This window comes from Hyperolius riggenbachi, chromosome 7 (genome assembly GCF_040937935.1).
Source record: "Hyperolius riggenbachi isolate aHypRig1 chromosome 7, aHypRig1.pri, whole genome shotgun sequence".
Lineage (NCBI taxonomy): Eukaryota > Metazoa > Chordata > Amphibia > Anura > Hyperoliidae > Hyperolius > Hyperolius riggenbachi.
In genome coordinates, this window is record NC_090652.1 from 258,254,339 (window position 1) to 258,276,772 (window position 22,434).

At 40.8% G+C, this 22,434-nt stretch overlaps 1 protein-coding gene across 1 annotated transcript in view; it reads left to right on the forward strand.

Moving 5' to 3' along the window:
- Positions 1 to 22,434, forward strand: part of NOSTRIN (nitric oxide synthase trafficking) — an 86,868-nt gene that overhangs the window by 34,438 nt on the left and 29,996 nt on the right. The window contains exons 4-7 of the mRNA XM_068245593.1: positions 4,915 to 4,977; positions 13,593 to 13,674; positions 17,468 to 17,530; positions 21,303 to 21,407. Coding sequence (XP_068101694.1) covers positions 4,915 to 4,977; positions 13,593 to 13,674; positions 17,468 to 17,530; positions 21,303 to 21,407 — 313 coding nt within the window. The remainder of the gene's footprint in view (positions 1 to 4,914; positions 4,978 to 13,592; positions 13,675 to 17,467; positions 17,531 to 21,302; positions 21,408 to 22,434) is intronic.

Genomic DNA, 22,434 nt, shown 5'->3' on the forward strand with positions numbered 1-22,434 from the left:
TTTGCATGCAGAAAACGCAAGCAAATTCGCAATAGTGGAAACGGGCTCTTAAGCGAAGTACCCACAGAAAGATGAAATCTGAGAACTCCGCCAACGAATGATCGTTCTCCGATCTATATTTCAAAATTGTAGCAGGCACAACGCAAACGACAAGACACAAATGATGGTTCAAACGATCATTCAAATTAAATGAAGGTTCATTGACTTAAAGAACAACTGAAGTGATAGAGATATGGAGGCTGCCATATTTATTTATGTATAAACAATACCAGTTGCCTGGCAGTCCTGCTGATCCTGTGCTTCTAATACTTTTAGCCACAGACCCTGAACAAGCATATACAGATCTGATGTCTCTGACATTATTGTCAGATCTGAAAAGTAGCCCTGCAAGCACCACACTAGACCAAGGTGTGAAAATCAATGAAAAAACATCTTTATTATATCATCACAGGAATAATAAAACCATATAAAAACAAGACCATAGCTCTGGGTCCAAACAATAGTCAATATAGCACTAGCACTGGTAATATATGGCAAAAACAAGAATAATGGCACAGTGCATAGTGTGGATAAAAATACAATATACTCTCATAAATGCCCAACAATAATTGTACAACAATAAAATAAATGCTGATCTACAATCCAAAAGTGAAATATATGTAGGTAGGTAATGGAACAATCAAGTGCCGATATACAAGGTAATAAGCATACCAAAAATAGATATACAGTAAAAAGTGACAATGTGCAGCAAGTACAAGAGGTAGATAATAATTTGTGCAAAAAACAACAACAATAGTAGATACCAAACAGTGGTAAGAACCGAGTGTGGAAATAACAAGAGGATCAAGAATGTAGAGGATGAGTGATATACTCACAAACGGAGGTACATGAGAGAAGATGGGGGACCCCAGGCTAACGGAAAGCCTAGGCTTGTTGTTGTTTTTTGCACAAATTATTATCTACCTCTTGTACTTGCTGCACATTGTCACTTTTTACTGTATATCTATTTTTGGTATGCTTATTACCTTGTATATCGGCACTTGATTGTTCCATTACCTACCTACATATATTTCACTTTTGGATTGTAGATCAGCATTTATTTTATTGTTGTACAATTATTGTTGGGCATTTATGAGAGTATATTGTATTTTTATCCACACTATGCACTGTGCCATTATTCTTGTTTTTGCCATATATTACCAGTGCTAGTGCTATATTGACTATTGTTTGGGACCCCAGAGCTATGGTCTTGTTTTTATATGGTTTTATTATTCCTGTGATGATATAATAAAGATGTTTTTTCATTGATTTTCACACCTTGGTCTAGTGTGGTGCTTGCAGGGCTACTTTTCTTTCTTTGTTGAGTATTGCAAGTTTATTTAGCTCATAGCACGCCTAAGCCGTATTCTATTATTTCATTATTCAGTTAGTGGTGCTTGTTCCCAATTTTTGTATGGACTAATTATTGTCAGATCTGACAAGAGTATTTGCATGCTTGATTCTGGTGTTATTCAGACACTACTGCATCCACATAGATCAGCTGGGCTGCCAGGCAACTGGTATTATCTAAAAGGAAATAAATATGGCCGCCTCCATATCACTCTTGCTTCAGTTGTCCTTTAAGTTAAAATTTGAATGTATGTTAGCAATATCATCCGTCGTGAAAATGTTTTAAAATGAACGATAGTCGCGGGTTGTTGGCCATCTTTATTCTTTGTTTAGTGAATTTTCATTAAACAACAGATACACAATATCGTGCAAAATTAATGATCGTCTGTCTAAATTGCAGACGATCTCTTTCTGTGGGTTTGGAGCTGTACTCAGAATGTGAATGCTCTAAAATGCTGCAAATGCTGGCGGATCGCTCAAGTCCGCTCTTATCAGCTGAACGACAGACTGTACACACGCCCAGTTTGACGTCTTAACGACCGGTCGTTTGGACGTCCAAACGATGGGTCGTTTGCGCAAATTCGATGTGTTTACGCACCTTATAACCAAAATGGCAACAGTCTCCTACAATCCATCACTGCTGAATATGCAAATTGTTGTCCCTCAAAGCTAAAGTCACCCCCAGAACCGCTGGAATGCAATGATATGTCAGCTTGTTAATTCTACATAGCCACACCAGAGTAACAGATTGCCCAGCAAGCTCATGGTGAACCAGAACTCCTAGGTGTGTGTAAGGGGCTACCAAAAAGTCCTCTTACTAAAAACTCTATGCAAAGCAGAAATGTTCTCTGAATCTGAATTTGCTGCCCAGGATGTTACACTGAATGCAAATGGCTTCTGCCAGCACCAACTATGCTGTGAAATCGTGGTGATGGAGGAAAGGGAGGATGGGGACAGTTATTTATGCAAAAGACGTTACTTTGTTCCAAATGGCAGACAGAATAACACTATGGGTAATGTAGAGTTAGGAAAGAAAATGTTATCACATCCAGCACTAAAAGCTAACGCCGTAATCGCTCCCCTGTCACTCATGCACAAGTTTGTGCACGTTCCTCTTCCAAAAGTCAATGATTGCTGCTACCAGCAACCATTCTCATAAAGTTAGGAGGAAAAAAAACTTTTTTTTTTAATTAAAGTGACAATGAGCCTATTCAAAAATAAAGTTTTTTTTAGAAAATGTTTTAACCCCTAACAAACTAATAAACTTATTTTGTCACCTATACTTGCCTTTAAGATTCATAGGCAACTATAATGGCTGCCGCCAATCTGATGCGATCACCAGGGCGACAGCTCGGGGACCCATCGCTATATATGCATACCTCCCAACTTTTGAGATGAGAAAGAGGGCCACTTAAGCCCCCTCCCCCATCCCCCGTCACACCCCTAGTCACGCATACCATAAATATGTCACAAGAAAAATATGTTGTTTTATAATTCAGACCACACTGGACCTTTCTATCCTGGTTCGTTTTCCTTCATAGTAACATTTTAAAATTAGCAATATATCAATTTAAAGGATGGGAATGAAGTTTAGAGTCAACCGAATTCATTTTTCAGTAAAGAAATATATATATTTACATAGAGAGGGACATATGAGGAGGAAAGAGAGACAGAGGGACAGGGCTCCCAAAGAGGGACAGTTGGGAGCTATGTATACAGTATATGCATCAAAATGTTGTTCCTGCTAGCAATGCATACAGCACTGGGGTCCCCAAACGGTGACCCCTAGCAATCGCAATCGATACAGGCTAGCAATAATGGTACGCTACATGCCCAACAAGTGAGGTGAATCGCTGGTAAGCTCCATTTTACGCCGTTTTGTGGAACCAGCAGTCTCTAGTCCTTAACCCTCCTGGCGGTATAAAAAAATCCGCCAGGAGGCAGCGCAGCAGTTTTTTTTTAATTTTTTTTTTCTATATCATGTAGCGAGCCCAGGGCTCGCTACATGATAGCCGCTGCTCAGCGGCATCCCCCCGCCCTCTTCGATCGCCTTCGGCGATCTCCGATCAGGAAATCCCGTTCAACGAACGGGATTTCCTGGAGGGCTTCCCCCGTCGCTATGGCGTCATTGGACGTCATTGGGAGTCCCGGGCCACCCCTCGGCGCTGCCTGGCACTGATTGGCCAGGCAGCGCACGGGGTCTGGGGGGGGGGGGGTGCGCGCCGCACCGGATAGCGGCGATCGGGCGCGCGGCGGCGGCGATCGGGGTGCTGGCGCAGCTAGCAAAGTGCTAGCTGCGTCCAGCAAAAAAAAAATTAAACAAATCGGCCCAGCAGGGCCTGAGCGGCACCCTCCGGCGGCTTACCCCGAACTACGTTCGGGGTTACCGCCAAGGAGGTTAATGGGCCACAGACTGCTGCTATAGAAATAGTTAATATGAATAAGGGCCTGTTTCCACTACACGCAGATTGGATACAGAATGGATGCATAAAAACTGACTCCAATCAATGCCTATGGGAAAATCTGCATCGGAAATGTCGCGTTTAGTGGAAACAGGCTCATAGGCATTCATTGGAGTCAGTTTTTCTGCATCCATTCTGCATCCCATCTGCGTGTAGTTTAAACAGGCCCTAAATGTGTAACAAAATCCACAACACAAAAGGGTGAGAGAGCCCTGCCCTTGCTGTAACGAAGACATGTACTTCTTTCGAGGTTATTATGCTGTTGCTTATCTTTTAAAGCAGAGAGGAAGTTCTGAGTTCAGGTCTGCTTTAAGGGGTAAAGACCCAGGAACCTGAGGTGGTTAAACCAGAAAAATAATGAACTAGTTACTTACCTAAGGGGAGGAAAGGCTCTGGGTCCTATAGAGCCTTCCCTCTCATCTTAACACTGGCTCCCCCGTAGCAGTATTTGATCAATTGGTCAAATATTGCTCCTCTGCCACTGATGGAGGCTTCGGAAGACGGACGGCTCCATACTGCACTCTGACGTGTGCTCAGGATGGAGACAACCGTCATTGGGAGGACTCGGACTTCGGAAGCCTCCCGCAGCGGAGGATTTAAACGGGGGAGCCATCGCTTAATGGAGGGGACTGGGACAGGAGCGGGAAAGCTCTATAGGACCCAGAGCTTTCCCTCTCCTTAGGTATCTGTTCATATTTATTTTTTAAACTTCCCATTAGCTGTAAAGAAGTCTGCGAGAGCTGGTGGTATGCAGATGCTGGCAGCTTCAGGCAAAGTGAAATCCAGGCTGCCCCACTCACCCTCTTGGGCCCCTCACCCCAAATTTTAATCATCATATGAAAGAGAGATTATGGGATTAGCATCAATTCTCCAGTATTAGCTTTAGTATTGAGAGCGGCAATGCATAATTAGTTTACATAGACTGAAGTAGATTTGCACTGAAAGCAGGCACGGCATTTTAATTTCTGCTATTAGCAATAGAGCTTTGCACATGCTATTCAGTAATAAGCTATATGAAAAGCTGCCGCTAATTCAGCTAATTCACTGTGTCTTCCCCTCACAGCTGCATCAATAATGCCTGGGAATGTGCGTCTGAGGAGATGAAGGCAGCAGCTGAGGTGCACAGGTAAGTACCAGGTATCAGGTGGTGGCTTTAGGTGCCTGTACAGTAGAGAGAGAGCTGCTAAGCAGAGTGAAATTACATACAAAGCATGTAAGCCATTATTTATGTATAGAGCCGACTGCTGATATCAGAGGTGAGTTAAAGTGAATCTGAAGCCAAAAATTTCGCATACTTACTTAAAGGATACCCGAAGTGACATGTGACATGATGAGATAGACATGTGTATGTACAGTGCCTAGCATGCAAATAGCTATGCTGTGTTCCTTTTTTTCTTTCTCTGCCTGAAAGAGTTAAATATCAGGTATGTAAGTGGCTTACTCAGTCCTGACTCAGACAGGAAGTGACTACAGTGTGACCCTCACTGATAAGAAATTCCCTTTTTGACCTCTTTCTTGTTCTCAGAAGCCATTCTCTGCTAGGAAAGTGTTTTATTGTTGGAATTTCTTGTCACTTCGGGTATCCTTTAAGGAAAGGGAAGTCTCTGGGCCCTATAGGGATGGGATTCTTATACTCAACTGCTAATTCTGTTAAGTTTGTAGGGATGATCATTGAGATGCAAATTCTTCTGAAATTATGCAAATGTATGCAGTTTGAAAATGGACCAATCTATTTAAGCCCAGGTTTAAATTGATTGGTCTATTTTAAAACTGCATATATTTGCATAATAATTTGCAGAAATTTGCATCAACTCAGAAGAATTTTCATACCTTTGATCATCCCTATAAGTTAGGGAGGGGTGGTAATTTTTACGCATAATTAAGCACTGCAATTAGCATAACATAAGAGACCTGAATAGCATGACAACACTATGACAAGTGCTATTAATGAGCTAATTGGGCTATAATTCTTTCAGATTAGTAGTAGCTACTGCCTCGACCCGTTGCAGAGTGTCTCCATACTTTTACTGGTCTGCTGTACTGTAACGGTTGGGTGTAGCAACTCAGATGTCTGATTATTTGGTGATCTGCAGAATCACCAATAATGCAGACACTATACCTGATTATGTGGTGATCTTCAGAATCACCAATAATACTGGTATAGCTGAAAGGATGCTATATGTGGAGTGCTTGGTGCAACCGTAACTTTAATAGTTTGGCGAGGCCTTACCAGAGGGGCTGGAAAGGCACTATCAGTACACTGAGTGTATAACAGAGAACTTGCCCCAGCAAGCTGGAGAGACTGATATTAAAGTGACAGGATCTCCCGAGGAGCGGGTGATTCAAAGCGTACTGCAGCCTAGAGGACACCTGAGGAGCAGGTGATACAAACTATAAAGATAAGAGCAAACCTTCCCAGGGGAGCTGGAGAAGGACCTCTCAGGTGACTTGAATAGATTTGGCTGAACCTTCCCAGAGGAGCTGGGAAGGTACTATCAGTCACCAGGCTACCCCTGACCAGCGGAGCTGGTAGGTATAGAGCACCTCACCAGTGGTTTAGGACCCACTGGTGAGTAGAGTGGTCAGACAGGCAAGGTTCGGCAACAGAGAGGTAAGTATCGGTACAAGATCGTGAGGCAGGAGAGTAATCGGTAATCAGGCAGAGGTTTAGCAACAGAGAGGTAAGTATCGGTACAGAATCGTGAGGCAGGAGAGTAATCGGTATTCAGGCATAGGTTCAGCAACTTTAAGGCAGATAGGCAGAAGTACAGAATCAGTAAGCAAGATCAGAGTCAGAGTTTTAGCCAGAGTCATACACAGAAAATCAGAAGAACAATACAATCAATGAGCTGACTATAGATAGATGTATATCGCAATTATTGCATATACATCTATCATCAACAGGAACCTCACTAGGTCTGAGCGCTAACACACTATGTATTCACGACAGCAGACAGCGCCAGACTGAAGCCCGGAGGCTTAAGAAGCAGAGGAGACCTCACTGGCACGCCCCCCTGCGCACAGCCAATCCTGGGCGCCGTGAGTCTCCTGTGCGGTCCGCTGACCAGCAGGTCAGCTGACAGGCTTCCTCCCAGCATAAAGGTTCCGTCTGTGCGTGCGCACGCCCGCGCGAGACGGCGACCCCCTGAAGAGACAACTGTTCTGTCCTCTGCGTCCTAGATGCCGGGAGGACGGATGGAGGCAGCTGCAGTGGCGCTGTTCGCCGCAGCTGCCCCATTCGTGACAGGTTGGAGGAAGCCCCAGGTAAATATCAATTCTTTTAGTCCTTTTTCAGGTTTGTTTTAAAGTGGCTACACATCCCCCATAACCATAATAGGAAAGGTTTGTTGTATGAGTTCAGTAAGCTTAGGCCAGAGAGGTGCATAAGTCCTGGGAATATTTGTCTATCTTTTATAGACTTATTTTGAGAAACAAAATTGTTTTAGTATACTATATAACCTACCCGTTTGTTACTGGTGCCTGCAAAACTACTTAACTTTGGCTGTGATCTTCCAGTGCACAAGATTGGGGGAAACAGGTGTCCTGCATGTGGCACCAAAAGAGCCAGAGAGACAACCCTGCGCCAGGCCCTAGGTACCCGGGGCAAATTAGGTTGCTACATTTGATTGGTTCAGTTCCAAGTTGCATACCCTGTATAACATTAGCATACAGATTCAGATTGCATCAAGGTGGCCACACACCATATCATTTTTAAATTATCTGTTCAATTTAAGAATTGCAATCAATTTTTCTGACTGATTGTAACATTTAAAAATATCTGACCAATGTAACACACACATATGTTCAATTTTTCCCCAATTATGATAAAAATGATTGGAAACTATGACAAAATTGCTAGGGTGTGTATGTTAATAAATTGACAATCTAACACATACCATACAATCTTTAGAAAGATTGAAGAAAAATATCTGGCATTCCAATTAGATAAAAATCGAAGAAAACGGGAAATGCGATCTGATTTTTCAGTCGAATGAAAAAAAAGCTTTCAATTTTTTCGGGAGATCCGATCGTTTTTATCGAATTGCCGTAAAATCGGATCATTTTATTGTATCGTGTGTGGCCACCTTTAGACTTGACAGACCATCCCTACATTCTAGGTATTGAGCAGGCAGCTGCAAGCCTCTGAGGACTAAATAAACTGGTGCAGCAGGTGTTATTCTTGCTTATTTTACAAAAAATACTTTAAAAAAATACTCATGAGTAGGGATGATCACAGATAAGCAAATTGTTCTGAGTTGATGCACATTTATGCAAATGTGTATGCAAATGTATGCATCTTGAAAATGGACCAATCATTTTAAACCCAGGTTTAAACTGATTGGTCCTTTTTCAAGTTGCATATATTTGCATAAAAATGTGAATAATTTTGGAACAATTTGCATCTCATTGATCATCCCTACTGATAAGGGATTAAGGCCACATACACACATCAGACTATAGTCTATGGAAAATGAAAGATCACAGACCAATCTTACCACCCTTCATGTAGTATGAGAGCCATACCTACACAGTCTATTCTATGCAGGGCCGGATTTCTGGAAAGCTCACAGAAGCCATGGCCTAGGGCGATAAAAATCAGCAGGGCGCAGGACTTGGAGAGATAAGAGGTCACATGTCAAAGTAAATCACCTCTCTTGCTTTGCTCTGGTCTGCCTGAATTCCAGAGATAGCGATCCCTGCATCTCTCTTACTTGTGCAAAGTGTGTGTTATGGCAGTCAGCATCTGCTGTCACCTGTATGATGAGAGGGGACAAACAATCTGCTGTGAGAAGAAAAATATATGGGCTCAAGTAGCAGAACTCTTGACTAGTTCCGATTAGTTTTTTTCATGCAGCATGCATTCACGGGTAGGAATTAGCAGCTCTCCTCCTCCCTGACTGATGTTAGTTTATTACTAGTAGGTCAGTGCTGTTAAAGACCTCAGATCTGTTAAATTTATGGCTTTTTTTTCTCCTAAAGAATGACAACAACATTCTTTGTGCTATAGTTTAACTCTTTCCTGGCTTTTTTGCCAGCAAAGTACTATGTTGACCATCAGTGAAAGCAGGATGTTTTGAAACAGAATGACAACTGTGTTACATTTATTTATATTTACAAAACAATCAATGCATCTCCTGCTGACTGTATATATAGCTGTGTGCCTAACATCTTGTATACAGTAACAAAGTCTGAAGACGGCTCATTAACCAAAGGCTCACTGTTTTTCTTTTGGTTAGCCAATAAAAAGTGTTATTCTGTTACAAAACTTCCTGCTGACTGATTTTAAGATGTGTCTTAAAGAGAAACTCCAACCAAGAATTGAACTTTTTCCCAATCAGTAGCTGATACCCCATTTTACATGAGAAAGACAATGATTTTCACAAACAGACCATCAGGGGGCGCTGTGTGACTGATTTTGTGCTGAAACCCCTCCCACAAGAGGCTCTGAATACCGCGGTACTGCTGGCAAACTGCCACAATGTAACAATGTTCAGAGACAGGAAATAGCTGTTATTAGCTGTCTCTAACAGACAGAGCAGCTAGAAACAGCTAAATAACCTGCCCACAGTAACAATGTCACCATGTAATAAATGTCAGAATGTGAATCTGGGAGAGGAAAGATTTTACAATGAGCAAACACTGACTAAATCATTTATACATAATTATGGTAAAAAATAAAGCACTTTTTTTACTACATTATTTTCACTGGAGTTCCTCTTTAAGTGCTAAATTGTCACTGTGTAAAGTACACCTGAGCTTATGCTAGGTACACACAATGCAATTTTCTGACAGCTTTACTGTCAGATCGACTATTTCCAACATGTCCGATCTGCTTTCCAATCAATTTTCTGAATGATTTTTCATAGAAGTGAACAGCAAATTGATAGAAAAATTGAAATTAGATCAGACATGATGGAAATAATCGACCTGACAGTAAATCTGTTAGAAAATTGCATCATGTGTACCTAGCATTACACTACATCTATGCCAGTGTGTGTAGTGTCGGATCCTTCTACTTACCTGTTCTCTAGTTTGGATGAGCTTCTCTGCATTGTGCTACACTGTCCCCTATTTGTGGCTCTGACGGCAGCAAGTAGCACAGAGGACAAAGAAGCAGCGTTGTCCACTGGGGCTCCTTGTGATTTTGCACTCCTGTATGCATGTGCACAGGAGCCGAGGGAGTGTCATGGGTATGTGTACTTGACACGTGCTGCTCATACATGAGCATCATTTCTGAAGTATGCAAGCCCAGAACACTATCGCCTGCTGTGCATGCAGACAGGAGCGCAAAATTACATGGAGTGGACAGAGCATGCACTGCTTCTTTGCTGAACAGGGCAAAGCAGCAAAACAGAGGGGAGCCCATTCAAACTAGTCAGAGTTGGACAGACTGGGGGGGAGGCAGTTGGTAACAGCCGGCCTAGGGCGCTGGAAAGTACAAATCCGGCCCTGATTCTATGGAGCTGAACTCCCCATCAGATAAAATCTTTGCAAGATGCTGCACACACAGATGCTGTACACATGCAAAAGATCAGTATTTGCAAAAGATCTGTTCCTGCCAAAGATCCATTCCTGCAAATTGCATTCATAGTCTATGAGATCTGCAGATCATCATACACACCTTGTTTAACAGACATTCATCTGCAGATCAGACAATAATTTGCAGATCTGAAAATCCATCCTGGTGGATCTGATCTGCAGATGAATGTCTGTTAAACAAGGTGTGTATGATGATCTGCAGATCTCATAGACTATGAATGCATTTTGCAGGAACGGATCTTTTGCAGAAACAGATCTTTTGCAGATAGTGATCTTTTGAATGTCTACAGAATCTTTGTGTCTAGCATCTTGCAAAGATTTCTGTCTGATGGGGAGTTCAGCTCCATAGAATAGACTGTTTAGAGTATGGCTCTCATACTACATGGAAGAGGGTAAAATTGGTCTGTGATCTTTCATTTTCCAAAGACTATGGTCTGATGTGTGTATGAGCCTTTAGGCTGTTCATGATCTCACAAACAAAGATTTATTTAGCTGTTGGTAAAGTACCTGACATACAGAAATACCTCACATTTGATAATGTATTGTTTTGTGAAACAAGCATTTTGTTTTAATAGCAGATCAGGGAAATGATTGGTATTTCCCATTTCCCCTATATCAATTGTTTCCCTGGTCCACCACCTTACATCACCTGGGGTTAATGTTAGCAGCACCAAATGGGGGTTTAAGTTTAGAGGCAGGGTCCTGTGTGAGAGAAGGCCTAGATTAGGTCATAGTACAGTGGCTTAGTGGTTAGCACCCTCGCCTTGCAGCACTGGGTCCCCAGTTCGATTCCGTCCAGGGCACTATCTATACGGAGTTTGTATGTTCTTTCTGCGGCAATTTGGTTTCTTTCCGCATCCCCAAAACATACAAATAAGTTAATTGGCTTTCCCCTAAAATTGGCCCTAGACTATGATACATGCACTACACTACATGATACATACATAGACATATGACCAGATCGGATTGTGAGCTCCTCTGAGGGACAGTTAAGTGACAAGACAATATACTCTGTACAGCGCTGCAGAAGATATCAGTGCTATATAAATACTAAATAATAATAGTAAAATATTAGTAAAGATTAAGGATATATTACTATTGGAATTACTGATATTCTACTAACGGCAATATCTGGCGCCATTTTTTCCAGCCGCCTTTTTTACATGTACACCCCTACCACCCCTAGCCTTCCAGCTGCCACTGTATTAGATAAAGAATGGCCTTTCCCATTAATGTTCAAATTATAAACTGATTGGACGACGATTGAGAGGTTCAGGATTTTCAGATTTTTGTTTTATTGAATGTTTTAGTTTCAAAAGTGTTTGAGTAATAGCAGCAAATAGTGGTCAAAGTGCCAATAAAACCCACGCAGGTGCTATCACAGTATAATAAGTCAATATTTGGGTGGCCATAGACGCATTCAAAAATTTAACATAATAAGTCAATTAGTCAGAACAACAAGATAGAAAGGGATATCACAGTACACAGTAATATGAGTGAAACATGTATGGCCATGTGGCTCAGTGTGACCATGTGTCATAGAAACTTTTCATATTATCAGTAATTTTAGCTGTTATGTGGGTCGCTAACATAGTTTCAGAAAGTAGTGTGAGAACATATTCTACCGAGAAATAGGGTAGGGTCTGTTTGCAAGAAATCGTTTGGCAGAGGAGGTAATGCATTGTAAGAGTCGTGGGTAGGAGTAACGCATTTTATGGGGCCTATAGCCCTGCAGTAAGACGCTGGGGTAAAAGGGGAAGGAGTGGGATAGTATCTGCTGTGTCCAATTCCAAATGGTTCCCCAGATGGAGACTGCTTTTGGGCAGCTCCGCCATATATGCCAGGGATGTCAAACCAGTCCTTCGAGGGCCGAGGTCCACATTTTTTGACACAGCTCAAATGAATTGATGGGTCTGAATCAGGAAAGGTGTGGTCCATCAGGTAGAAACCATTCCTCTCTTTCTCAGTCCATCCTAAAGTCTGGCATGGATCTTGCCCTCCATGCCTGGAGTTTGACACCTTTGATATATGCCATTTGGGTGATTCAGAGGTGTCTATGAATTTTGGCTAAAGTATAATATACCCGATGAAGTATTTTAACAGATGTCTCCAAAGTGGAGTAATACATGCTATTTTTGGATAGTTTTTGACACCAATATGACCATCTCTTATCAGATAGAGTTCTCCCCAAGTCCTCTTCTTTTTTTTTTTAACCCAAAGACAAGTTTATTGAAAATTTAGGATAATTTACAAACACTGCCGGTGCAAGGCAGGACAGACTGTTGAACAAGAATATATTGAGCATAGGAACACTATACAGAAATATAAGCTTTACATGTATCATGAAGAGAAAAATAAGGTTCATAGGCATAGACGAAATTATTTATCAATTTGTACATACCACGTGTTGCATTTTAACAGTAGTAGCCGAGTTGGTTACCCATCACCTTCAAGACATACGGAAGTGCACAACATGTTATGCAGCTCCCAGTTTGGGTGCGTTTCAATATACAACGTTATCTTTCTATCCATCTATCCCATATTAGGTTGAATTTAGAGGGGGATTTTCTATGGAGGTATACCAGTTTTTTATAAGGTAGTGCCCGGTCCACCCTTGCCCTCCAGCTTTGAAGGGTGGGATTTTCTGAAGATATCCATTTTAGTGCAATTTCCTGACGGGCTTGGAAGAGCGTTTGGGTTATAAATATTTTAAGGTTTTTGTCAAGGGATTCATCAGTTATCAAGCCAAGGAGACATAATGCTGGGTCAAGGGTAACCGGACAGCCCATTTTATCATGCAGAAACTGAATTATCTGTTTCCAGTATGACATAATGGTTGTGCATTCCCATAATAGGTGATAGAACGTAGGATCTGTTGATGTACATTTAGGGCATGTGGGGGGTACTGATTTATCAAATTTAGCCATTCGGGTTGGAGTGAGGTAGGCCTGGTGCAGGATATACAACTGTGTCATGCGTTCACGGATAGATGCAGAGACCATTTTCACAGATTGCAGTATATCGTCCCAGTCATCATCTTTAATATCTAAGCCGCATGCAACCCACCTCTCTCTGGAAGGGGTGTTATACCCAAGTCCTCTTCTTGATTAAATGTTTTAATTGAATGTAATATCTATTGCATGGTTGATGGATGTCTTCACAGATGCACTAAGTAGAATTTGGACACATTTTTCTGTTTAGGCGCCTTGGTACAGCAATCCAACAAGAAGCTATAAAACCAACCAATCAAATCTTGGAGGAGCACGACAAGAGGAGGAAGAAGGTAAACAACTGGCCTATGCCTGTGTTCTTTGTGTACACAATATATCACTCACCTTAGGCTGCATGCTGGTAAGATGCTCTGTAAACTCGTACTCATTCTGTGCCACTGCGTAGGCCCAGTGCACACCAAGACCTCTAGCAGAGCCGCAAAACACTAGAGGTTTTTGAAGCAGATTTCAGAGCGATTCTAGGCACGTTTGGAGAGGTTTTCTATTGAGAGTGTTTTTGTGTAGCAGATTACAAATATTGTTACAGTAAAGTTGTTACTGAACAGCTACTGTAACAAAAACACCTGGAAAACCGCTTTGATCTAGCGTTTTTCAGAGCAGTTTTCCACTTTCCTATACTTTAACATTGAGGCAGAAACGCCTCAGAAATCGAAAAAAATGCTGCAGCCCCCGAGTTTGCGTTTGTGGAAAAAACGACTGGTGTGCACCAGCCCATTCACTTTCATTAGCCAAGCGGTTTTCCCTTGCAAGCGTTTTAAAAAGCGCTTCAGAAAGGCTCTGTTGTGCACCAGCCCTCAGAAGGCATTACGGCTAGAGGATTTAAAGCAGTGATGAGAGAAAATGCTGAAATTCTCTTTGCATTAATTTTCGCAAAAATAATGCAAAATTCAGCTTTCGATCGAAAATGCCATTGAAAATCATCTTTTAATAAGTTTGTGTTTTTGTTTTCGCTGTAAGATTTTTTTGCTTTTTGTTAATTTTCACACCGGAAAGAAAAAAGTGTTTTCTTTGACCATGTTGCAAAAATACAATTTATTTTCACAAATATTTTCTAGAAATCTAAAATGACTTTGCCAAAAATTTGCAAGCAACACTTATCTAAGGAGCTCAGCCTCCATGTTTCTCTGGAAGATTCACTTTCTTTGAGAGCAAAACTTTTGTTTTGCTTAACATTTTAGTAAGAGGGCTTTTTGGTTCTGTGTAGTCCCTTACACACTCCAATGAATTCTGCTTCACCATGAGCTTGCTGGGTAGTCTGTACCTCTCGGTGTTTCAAGTCCTACTCTATAGAGCCACATTAATCCATGCCATGCACTGATGAGGATCAACCAATCCGAAACAGTCTGTATGCATGTTGGATTATTATGGCTCTGTACAATTAACAAGCTGACACATCATTGCATTCCAGCAGTTCTGGAGGTGTGGTTAGCTTGCAGGGACAGCAAAGGATGATTTGCATATTCAGCAGTGATGCATTGTGGGAGACATCATATGCTCACTCCAACCTGAATTATCGTAAATCCCTTCTTTCTTAAGAAGGCAAACTTTTGTTTGGAGAGAACTACAGCCAGAAGTGTGTTTCAGCATGAAAACTGTTGCTGGAAGATGCTTGCTTACTACACACGATTGCGGTCTAATAAAATAAAATAAAAAAAAAACATTCCCGGATCAATGACATCTGTATAGGAGTGGCAGATGTCGCAGTGGCTATTAGGCTCCTGCTCAGAACGGTCTTGCTGTAATAAACAGTGGTAATGCTTTTTATAAAGTTGCTACAAATCCCTTATAACAATTACAGGAAAGGTTTGTTATGCAGGTTCAGTGAGTTTGGATTGGTGAGGTTTAGTAATTTGTGCATCCTTTACAGACATTTTTTCAGAAACAACATAATTTCTGTATATAACATCAAAATCACAAGAACATCACAACATTTGAGCAAAACAAAACGTCCAAGTAGTATTGTGAACATTAGAACTGGATACATAAAGTTAGTTAAAGATCAACAACATAAGATATCCAATGAAGGCAGGAAAAATACTAAACAAATATGGTATGACTATGAATAAAGACATAGGACAAAAACAAAACAAAGCATCAAGAGAGCGGTACTGCCCCTACCCAACCTATTCTGAATGACTGACAAAGGTCATGTAAAATAACTGTCAAAGTGCTACAATGCTACAGCAATCAGAACAAAAAAAAGAAAGAAGAAAAATAAGAACAAAAAAATAAAATGAAACAATACCCCAGAGGTCACTATGCTGTTCAAAGTCACAAATAGTCACTAGTAGAACGATCATGGTTAGAATTTTATATAGCTTCACAGATATGTGTATATGTGGACCCCCTACTACTACCTACAAATCCACCTCAGTCAGCTCTCCTCACACAGAAAATGACAGAACCAGAATATTAAGAACATATAAATCCTTATAACAGGTTTTTTTTATTGGTGTCTCTAAAACTAATTAATGAGGACTATGATCTTCCTATTCACAAGAATGGGCAGGGGGGACAGAAGCTGCCTTGTTTGGGGCAACAATATAGCCAGAAAATGCCCTTGATATAGCAGAATGAACTTTCTTGTCATTTATAGTACTGTAAAGTTGCACCGTTGGGAAAATGATACGAATGCAGGCAGCACCCAGCCCTATATATATATATATATATATATATATATATATATGTATATATATATATATATATATATATATATATATATATATATATAGATATAGATATATATATAGATATATATAGATATATATAATCCGGTGCAGCCAATCAAAGGGATTCTCTTCTTGGTGCCTCTTCTGATCTGCCCACGCGCACTTAGGAGCTTGCCATCTGCTCAGTGACAAACCTGTGAAATAGAGCAAAGGAGATAAAGGGAGTAAATTATTTGGGCATGAAACAGGGCACAATACTAGGGAAAAAAGACGGGGGGAAGAGCCTGCAGTATTTCCATATTGGGGATACATTTAAAACAGATGCAAACTCTAGCACAGCACACAATGAAAAGTCTTTATTCTATGCATACAGGCTGGCTCAGGAAAAAGAGGCATGGCTACCTGTCACCAGCATGAGTATGCAGGCAGAGGTATGGGTAACATTCTTATACATCAGCAAATGCAGGTGGCACAGGCTTCAGTAAAGCCAGGGAGGACACATGCTGCATGGATAGAGTAAGAGGTGCACAGAGCCTGGCCAGCTTCTGCTTGTAAACTCACACTCGTGGTAGGCAGCGCAGCTTCTTTTTCTGAGATGGGCAGCCGGGCCGCTGTTGTTGCTGAAGAAATTCACTGTTCTGTGTTGTGTATTTTTTTTCTTTAGCCAGACATTGGCGTGACTATAAATCACTGGGCCGGGGCCCCCAGCAAAACTTTGATTGGGCCCCCCAATGTTCACAAACCTTCTCTTGCCTATCCCTATAAACCCTCACAGCCTGGGAGCCCATCTTGCAACAATCATAAAACAAGTGTGGACATCATCTTACATACAACTCTGGTTGCAGCGACTGCTCCCTTGTAGTTATGCCCCTGTATCTAGATCAAAGTGTATAATTAGTTCTTATCGGCAGCTGTGAATAGACTGCAGGAGCTCTGCCAAGGTAGCTCTTCTTATACACTGAGCCTTTCAGTGCTCCCTGCAAAGCAAAACCAAGATAAAACTTCAGTTTTTTTTCAGATAACAATGAATTGTAATGGAGACCTTTTTTCCATGAAAGTTATCATGGTGAGGCTAAGTGAGGAAGTTCTGAGTTTAGGTCCACTTTAAGGTGTCCCATTTAAAAATAAAATTACAAGTGAAAACATTAAAGACCACTGGGCCTCCTCTGCTCCAGGGTCTCATAGCAGTCAATATGGTTACTATCTGTTGGTATACTTCTATCTGTATAGTTATGTCTAAATATAAAAATGTGCTAAATATTTAAATTGCCCAACTTGTGTGTACCATTTTGCTTTGATATATTGTGAACCATATGTCTGCCAGCCAGGTTAGAGGTTACATAGGTCATCTCAAAACACAAATGGAAGCAGTAATTAATTTGTTCTCCCCTACAAGCTAGATAATGAAGTTGACAAGATGGCAAATACTGTCCAGAACAACTGGAGACAACAGATGAAGGTAATTTATTTTTCCATTTTCAATGTTCACTTTCTACATACTAAATCAGGAAGTTTAATATAGTCAGTATTTAAGGGCCTGTTTACACTACACGCAGATTGGATGCAGGCCAATGAATGCCTATGGGCCTGTTTCCACTAAACACGATTCTTCTGATGCAGATTTTCCCATAGGCATTCACTGAAGTCAGTTTTTCTGCATCCACTCTGTGGGTAGTGGAAACAGGCCCAAAGGCCGATACCACTACTGGAAAATCATTATGGAGTTGGGTGAGTCTTAACACCCAAATATTTATATTAATATTGATTTTCTGCAACTTCGCCTAGAGGAACGGGTAGTGAAAACACAAACTTGACTTGTATGGCAATTTTAACTCAGGTAGCAATCTAGGCTATTGCCTCGGTTGCCAATGCTCAGAAACAGTTCTGTCTATTAGAAAGGTATACTGATATTCTATGATGAAGGGTTATTTATTATGAAGGTCGTGAAAAATATTGAACCCTTTTCCCTCATTACCAATCCTAGCAGATACAGTAACCTTAAAAAAATAATTGGCTGCCACTTAACTAAAGAATCCACTTCAAGCTCCTAACTTTAGCCTTCAATAATGTCTCCATAATGTTTTTCCTCCTTTCCAGTTAATACACCAACCACAACCTTCATTCTGTTTACCATCTTCTTCTGTCCCCTACTAGAATCAACTCCTCTTATTTGCATATACAGGACATTTCACAAGCTTCTTTTCTTCTCCGGAATTCCCTTTCAAAATCACCTGCCATCCTTCAGACCTTGAAGCCATAAAATTCCCCTTTAACCACTTAGCAGCAAGCTGCCGCGTTCAAACATTTTGCTGGAGCCTCTTAATGGCTTAAGAACATTTTAATGTGACGCCTGCCCCCGCCATGCACGCCCACTGCTCGTACCCCTCGAGACACCTAGATCCTCAATTGGGGAAGGGGAATTAGCGTTCCCCTACCCAATTGTAATGCCTGGAATGAATCGACATGGCTCCGATCAGGGGCCATGTCCATTAAAAAAACAGGAAGTAGTAAGAGCATGATAAAAAAAAAGAATAAGTGAACACTTCCTGTAAACCAGGATAGTGTTTGCAGTGCCATCTAGTGGCAACAAAGTAAAATTACACACACACCTGACATTTACAATTAAAAATTTATAAAATGAATCCTTTCCACTTCCAAAGCTTTCCCCCAAACACTTGTAAAAAAAAAAAAAAAAAAGAACCAAAAGTATGTAAATAGTTGCCTTAAGGACTCAGCTTTTTTAGTATGTATTTTATGAGGAGATATTACTGTTATCTTACTACATAAGGGCTTGTAATTATGGACCAGACACACAAAAAAAAACCCAAAACCCAAACAGAACAATTACACCTATATTTCCAAATAATATATTGTCGCCATACATTGTGATACGGACATCATTTAAATGGTGTAATAACCGGGACAAATGAACAAATAAAATATGTGGGTTTTAATTATGGTAGCTTGTTTTATTTTAAAACTATAATGGCTGAAATCTGAGAAATAATTTTTTTCCCCATTTTTTTTTTGTTAATCCCATTAAAATGCATTTAGAATAAAATAATTCTTAGCAAAATATTCTGCCCAAAGATGCCTAATTGGTGGCAAAAAAAACCAAGGTATAGATTTTTTTATTGTTATAGGAAATAATAAAGTTATTGGCAAATAAAAGGGAGGAGTGCTGATAGATGACAATTGCTCTGGTCTGCTAGGGTAAAAAGCCCTTGGGGGTGAAGTGGTTAAAACACACCTTCTGTAGACAAGCAAACAATCTAACCTACTTAATTTCCTTCAGCCTTTGCCCAAGCTCTGCTCCCTTCAGAACGTGTTTAAAAAACTCATCACTTCTGGATATACAGCTGATATGGTGTTTGGGCTTTTGTTTCTCTTCCATAGATTGTAAATTCTTAAGGGCAGGGCTCTAGTTATGGCTGTATGTTTTGAATAGACACTTTGTATTAGTCTCTTTGAGAGATATGTTGTCAGCCAACTCTCTATCATGTATCAGTATTATTATACTATACTATACTATACTATACTATACTATACTATACTATACTATACTATACTATACTATATTATACTATACTATTTATTATCAGTATTATTATTATCATGTATCATTATTATCATGTATCAGTATTATGTACCTACCGTTTTTTTCTTACTTTGTACAGTGCTCTATATGAAATTATATAGGTCAATAGTAGGAAAAGCGTTTACCTAAAATAACAAAAATAGAGATCCCTGCATGGATACTACAGAAATTGATCTAAATGTTTAAAGTTCCCTGAGCACCTGGACCTGAAACATTATAAAATTAACCTCCCCATAAGGAAGATTTATAAAACAGTGTACTTTTGGGGGGGGGGGGGGGGGGGGGGCATTAGGGAGCTTCAAGCTGCGGTACCCTGGTGAACATGGCAAACTCCATACAGATGGTAGGCTTGAGGCACAGCAGCCCCGTAGACAAGTAATGACACTCACCTGAAACCCAACCCCCCACACCACACTGTATTACAAAGTTCTCTTATGGGGAGGTTCAATTTATGATTTTTGTAGGTCCAGATGCTCAGGTCGTTTTAAAGGGGAATATCAGTGACATAAAGTAAAATGCAGTAAATTATTCAGGATTTCCACTTTCTTGGATTGAGCATCAGAAAGACAACAGTTAGGAACTGAGTTTTGTGCAGACACATCCCTAGAGGCAAGCCGCAAGTCACACATCGGACTGTTACTATGGAGCAGACAGGAGGGAAAATGTGTGTCACATGTAAAGTGGCTTCCAGGAGGCGGGTTAAGTAGGAGAACAATGGGCACAGTAATTGGTCGGACAACACTAAAGTTCTTGTATGCCGGATCATTAGGTGGCACTGGTGACCTTACATGCAAATGCCAGATTTTAGCCCTAGTTACTAGGGCTAAAATCTGGCATTTGCATGTAAGGCCAGCAGTGCCACCTAATGATCCGGCATGCCAGAACTTTAGTGTTGTCCGACCAATTACTAGGTCCTGCTCAGCTTCCTCGGCTGGGTTCAATCCAGTGTGTGTAGTAAGTTTTAAAGTCCGATTACCCTTTGCCATTCAGCCGCTTGGAGGCCATTCAGAAGGTAAGCATATCGGCACATACTGTATAGGGATTTAGCTTAAAGTGGAACTCCAGCCTAAACAAACATACTGTTATTAAGTTACATTAGTTATGTTAATTAAAATAGATAGGTAATATAATCTCTTAACCACACTGTTTTAAAAGAACAGGCAATTGTTTGATTTCATGATGGCAGCCATCTTTTTGGTTGAAAGGAGGTGACAGGGAGCATGAGACACAGTTCCAACTGTCCTGTGTCCTTAGCACCTCTCCCAGTTGCTAGGCAACATGAATAACAACAGGAAATCCCATCATGCTCTGCACAGCATTAGGGAAAAAAAGCCTGGGCTTTTTTTCTTTGATGGGTGGAGCTTAGCTAAAAATGCAGCTAAAATGATGCTTTGGTAAGAAAAACAAAGTTCTGATGCTGTGAAACTGTTAAAGAAACACCAAGCCTTTTCAGTTCTGCTGAGTAGAATTTTATTCCAGAGGTTCACTTTAAAGGACAATGGGCTGCAATGCATCAAAGGAATGCCTGAGGGACTTACAGAGCTGCTGAACAGGCAGACTTTGTCCCCAGAGTCAACTTTGATGCAAATGTTTTATTTGTGACTGAGATTTTAATGTGTTGTATGTTTTAAAGATCAAGAAGAAATTAATGGAGCATACAAAGAAGCATGAAATATTGTTCCATCAAGTTGAGAGTGAGAGTTCAAAACAGCCTTTAACAGAGAAGGAGAGGCAGAAGGTAAGTCTGTGTTTCTCCAGTAATTCAATGAGTCTGATTTACTAAGGCAGCATTTCAAACATGATTCCGGAACTCCAAATGTTAGAAAAGGCTGGTCGTATTCAAACCATGCAGCTAGAGAATCCAAAGTTTTGGAACGGCAAGGTGCCCCTTTATCAAGGTAAATGCAAAATCACCCAGAGTATATTCTAATCTCAGTCCTGCACTCACCAACAAGAGATGTGAACACTCCAAGCACATCTGTTAAACAAGTTGGATTTTTATCTACACTGTTTGAATAAAACCACCATTTTCTAACATCTCTGGCCAAGACACTTAGGTGATGTACCGTACTTTTTTGGCCATTTGCATTAGTGCTATAATCATAGTGTTGTATGTTGTTGATGAATAGTGTCATACACACCATTTATCATCCACATGCAATTACACGTTTTCCTTTTCTAGGGATTTTTAATGATCAATATCTGCACGATAAGTGTTACTGAAGGTGCGCACACATGCACAATAAAGGAGGCCATACAGCTAGCTATTTTGTGCACCGATCAACCATCCTATTCACAAATTTTAGCAAATTGGATGAAAATCGCCATCCACTCAATCGATGTTTCAATCAATTCTGTCCCCAAATCAGTCAAAAGCATCAATTTGACATGCTGGAAAGTCTTGGTTGAAAGTGCTTGATCGGGTGTGTGGGCGTTCAATTCAAATCAAATCGAGATGACCGACTTATGTGGTGGATCCCCTGCTGCTGTCCCGCAAAGTGAAAATCACTGTCCCCATGTGCCGTGTCTTGAATCCTCACCTGTCTGCGGATGCGACACCTGGCCTTTCTCCGCTATCCCCACCGTGTCGAATGACATTTTCATTTGTGGGGGGGGGAGGCCAAGCAGAAGAGTGAGGTGGTGGCAATATGCTGATTTTATGCTGAAATCTGTTGTCTGCAGTGTACGGGCAGGCTGTCGCCCTCAGGGATCAGGACTTGATCCTCCAGGTGACAATTTGGGACTGAGTGCTGTACAGAACATCT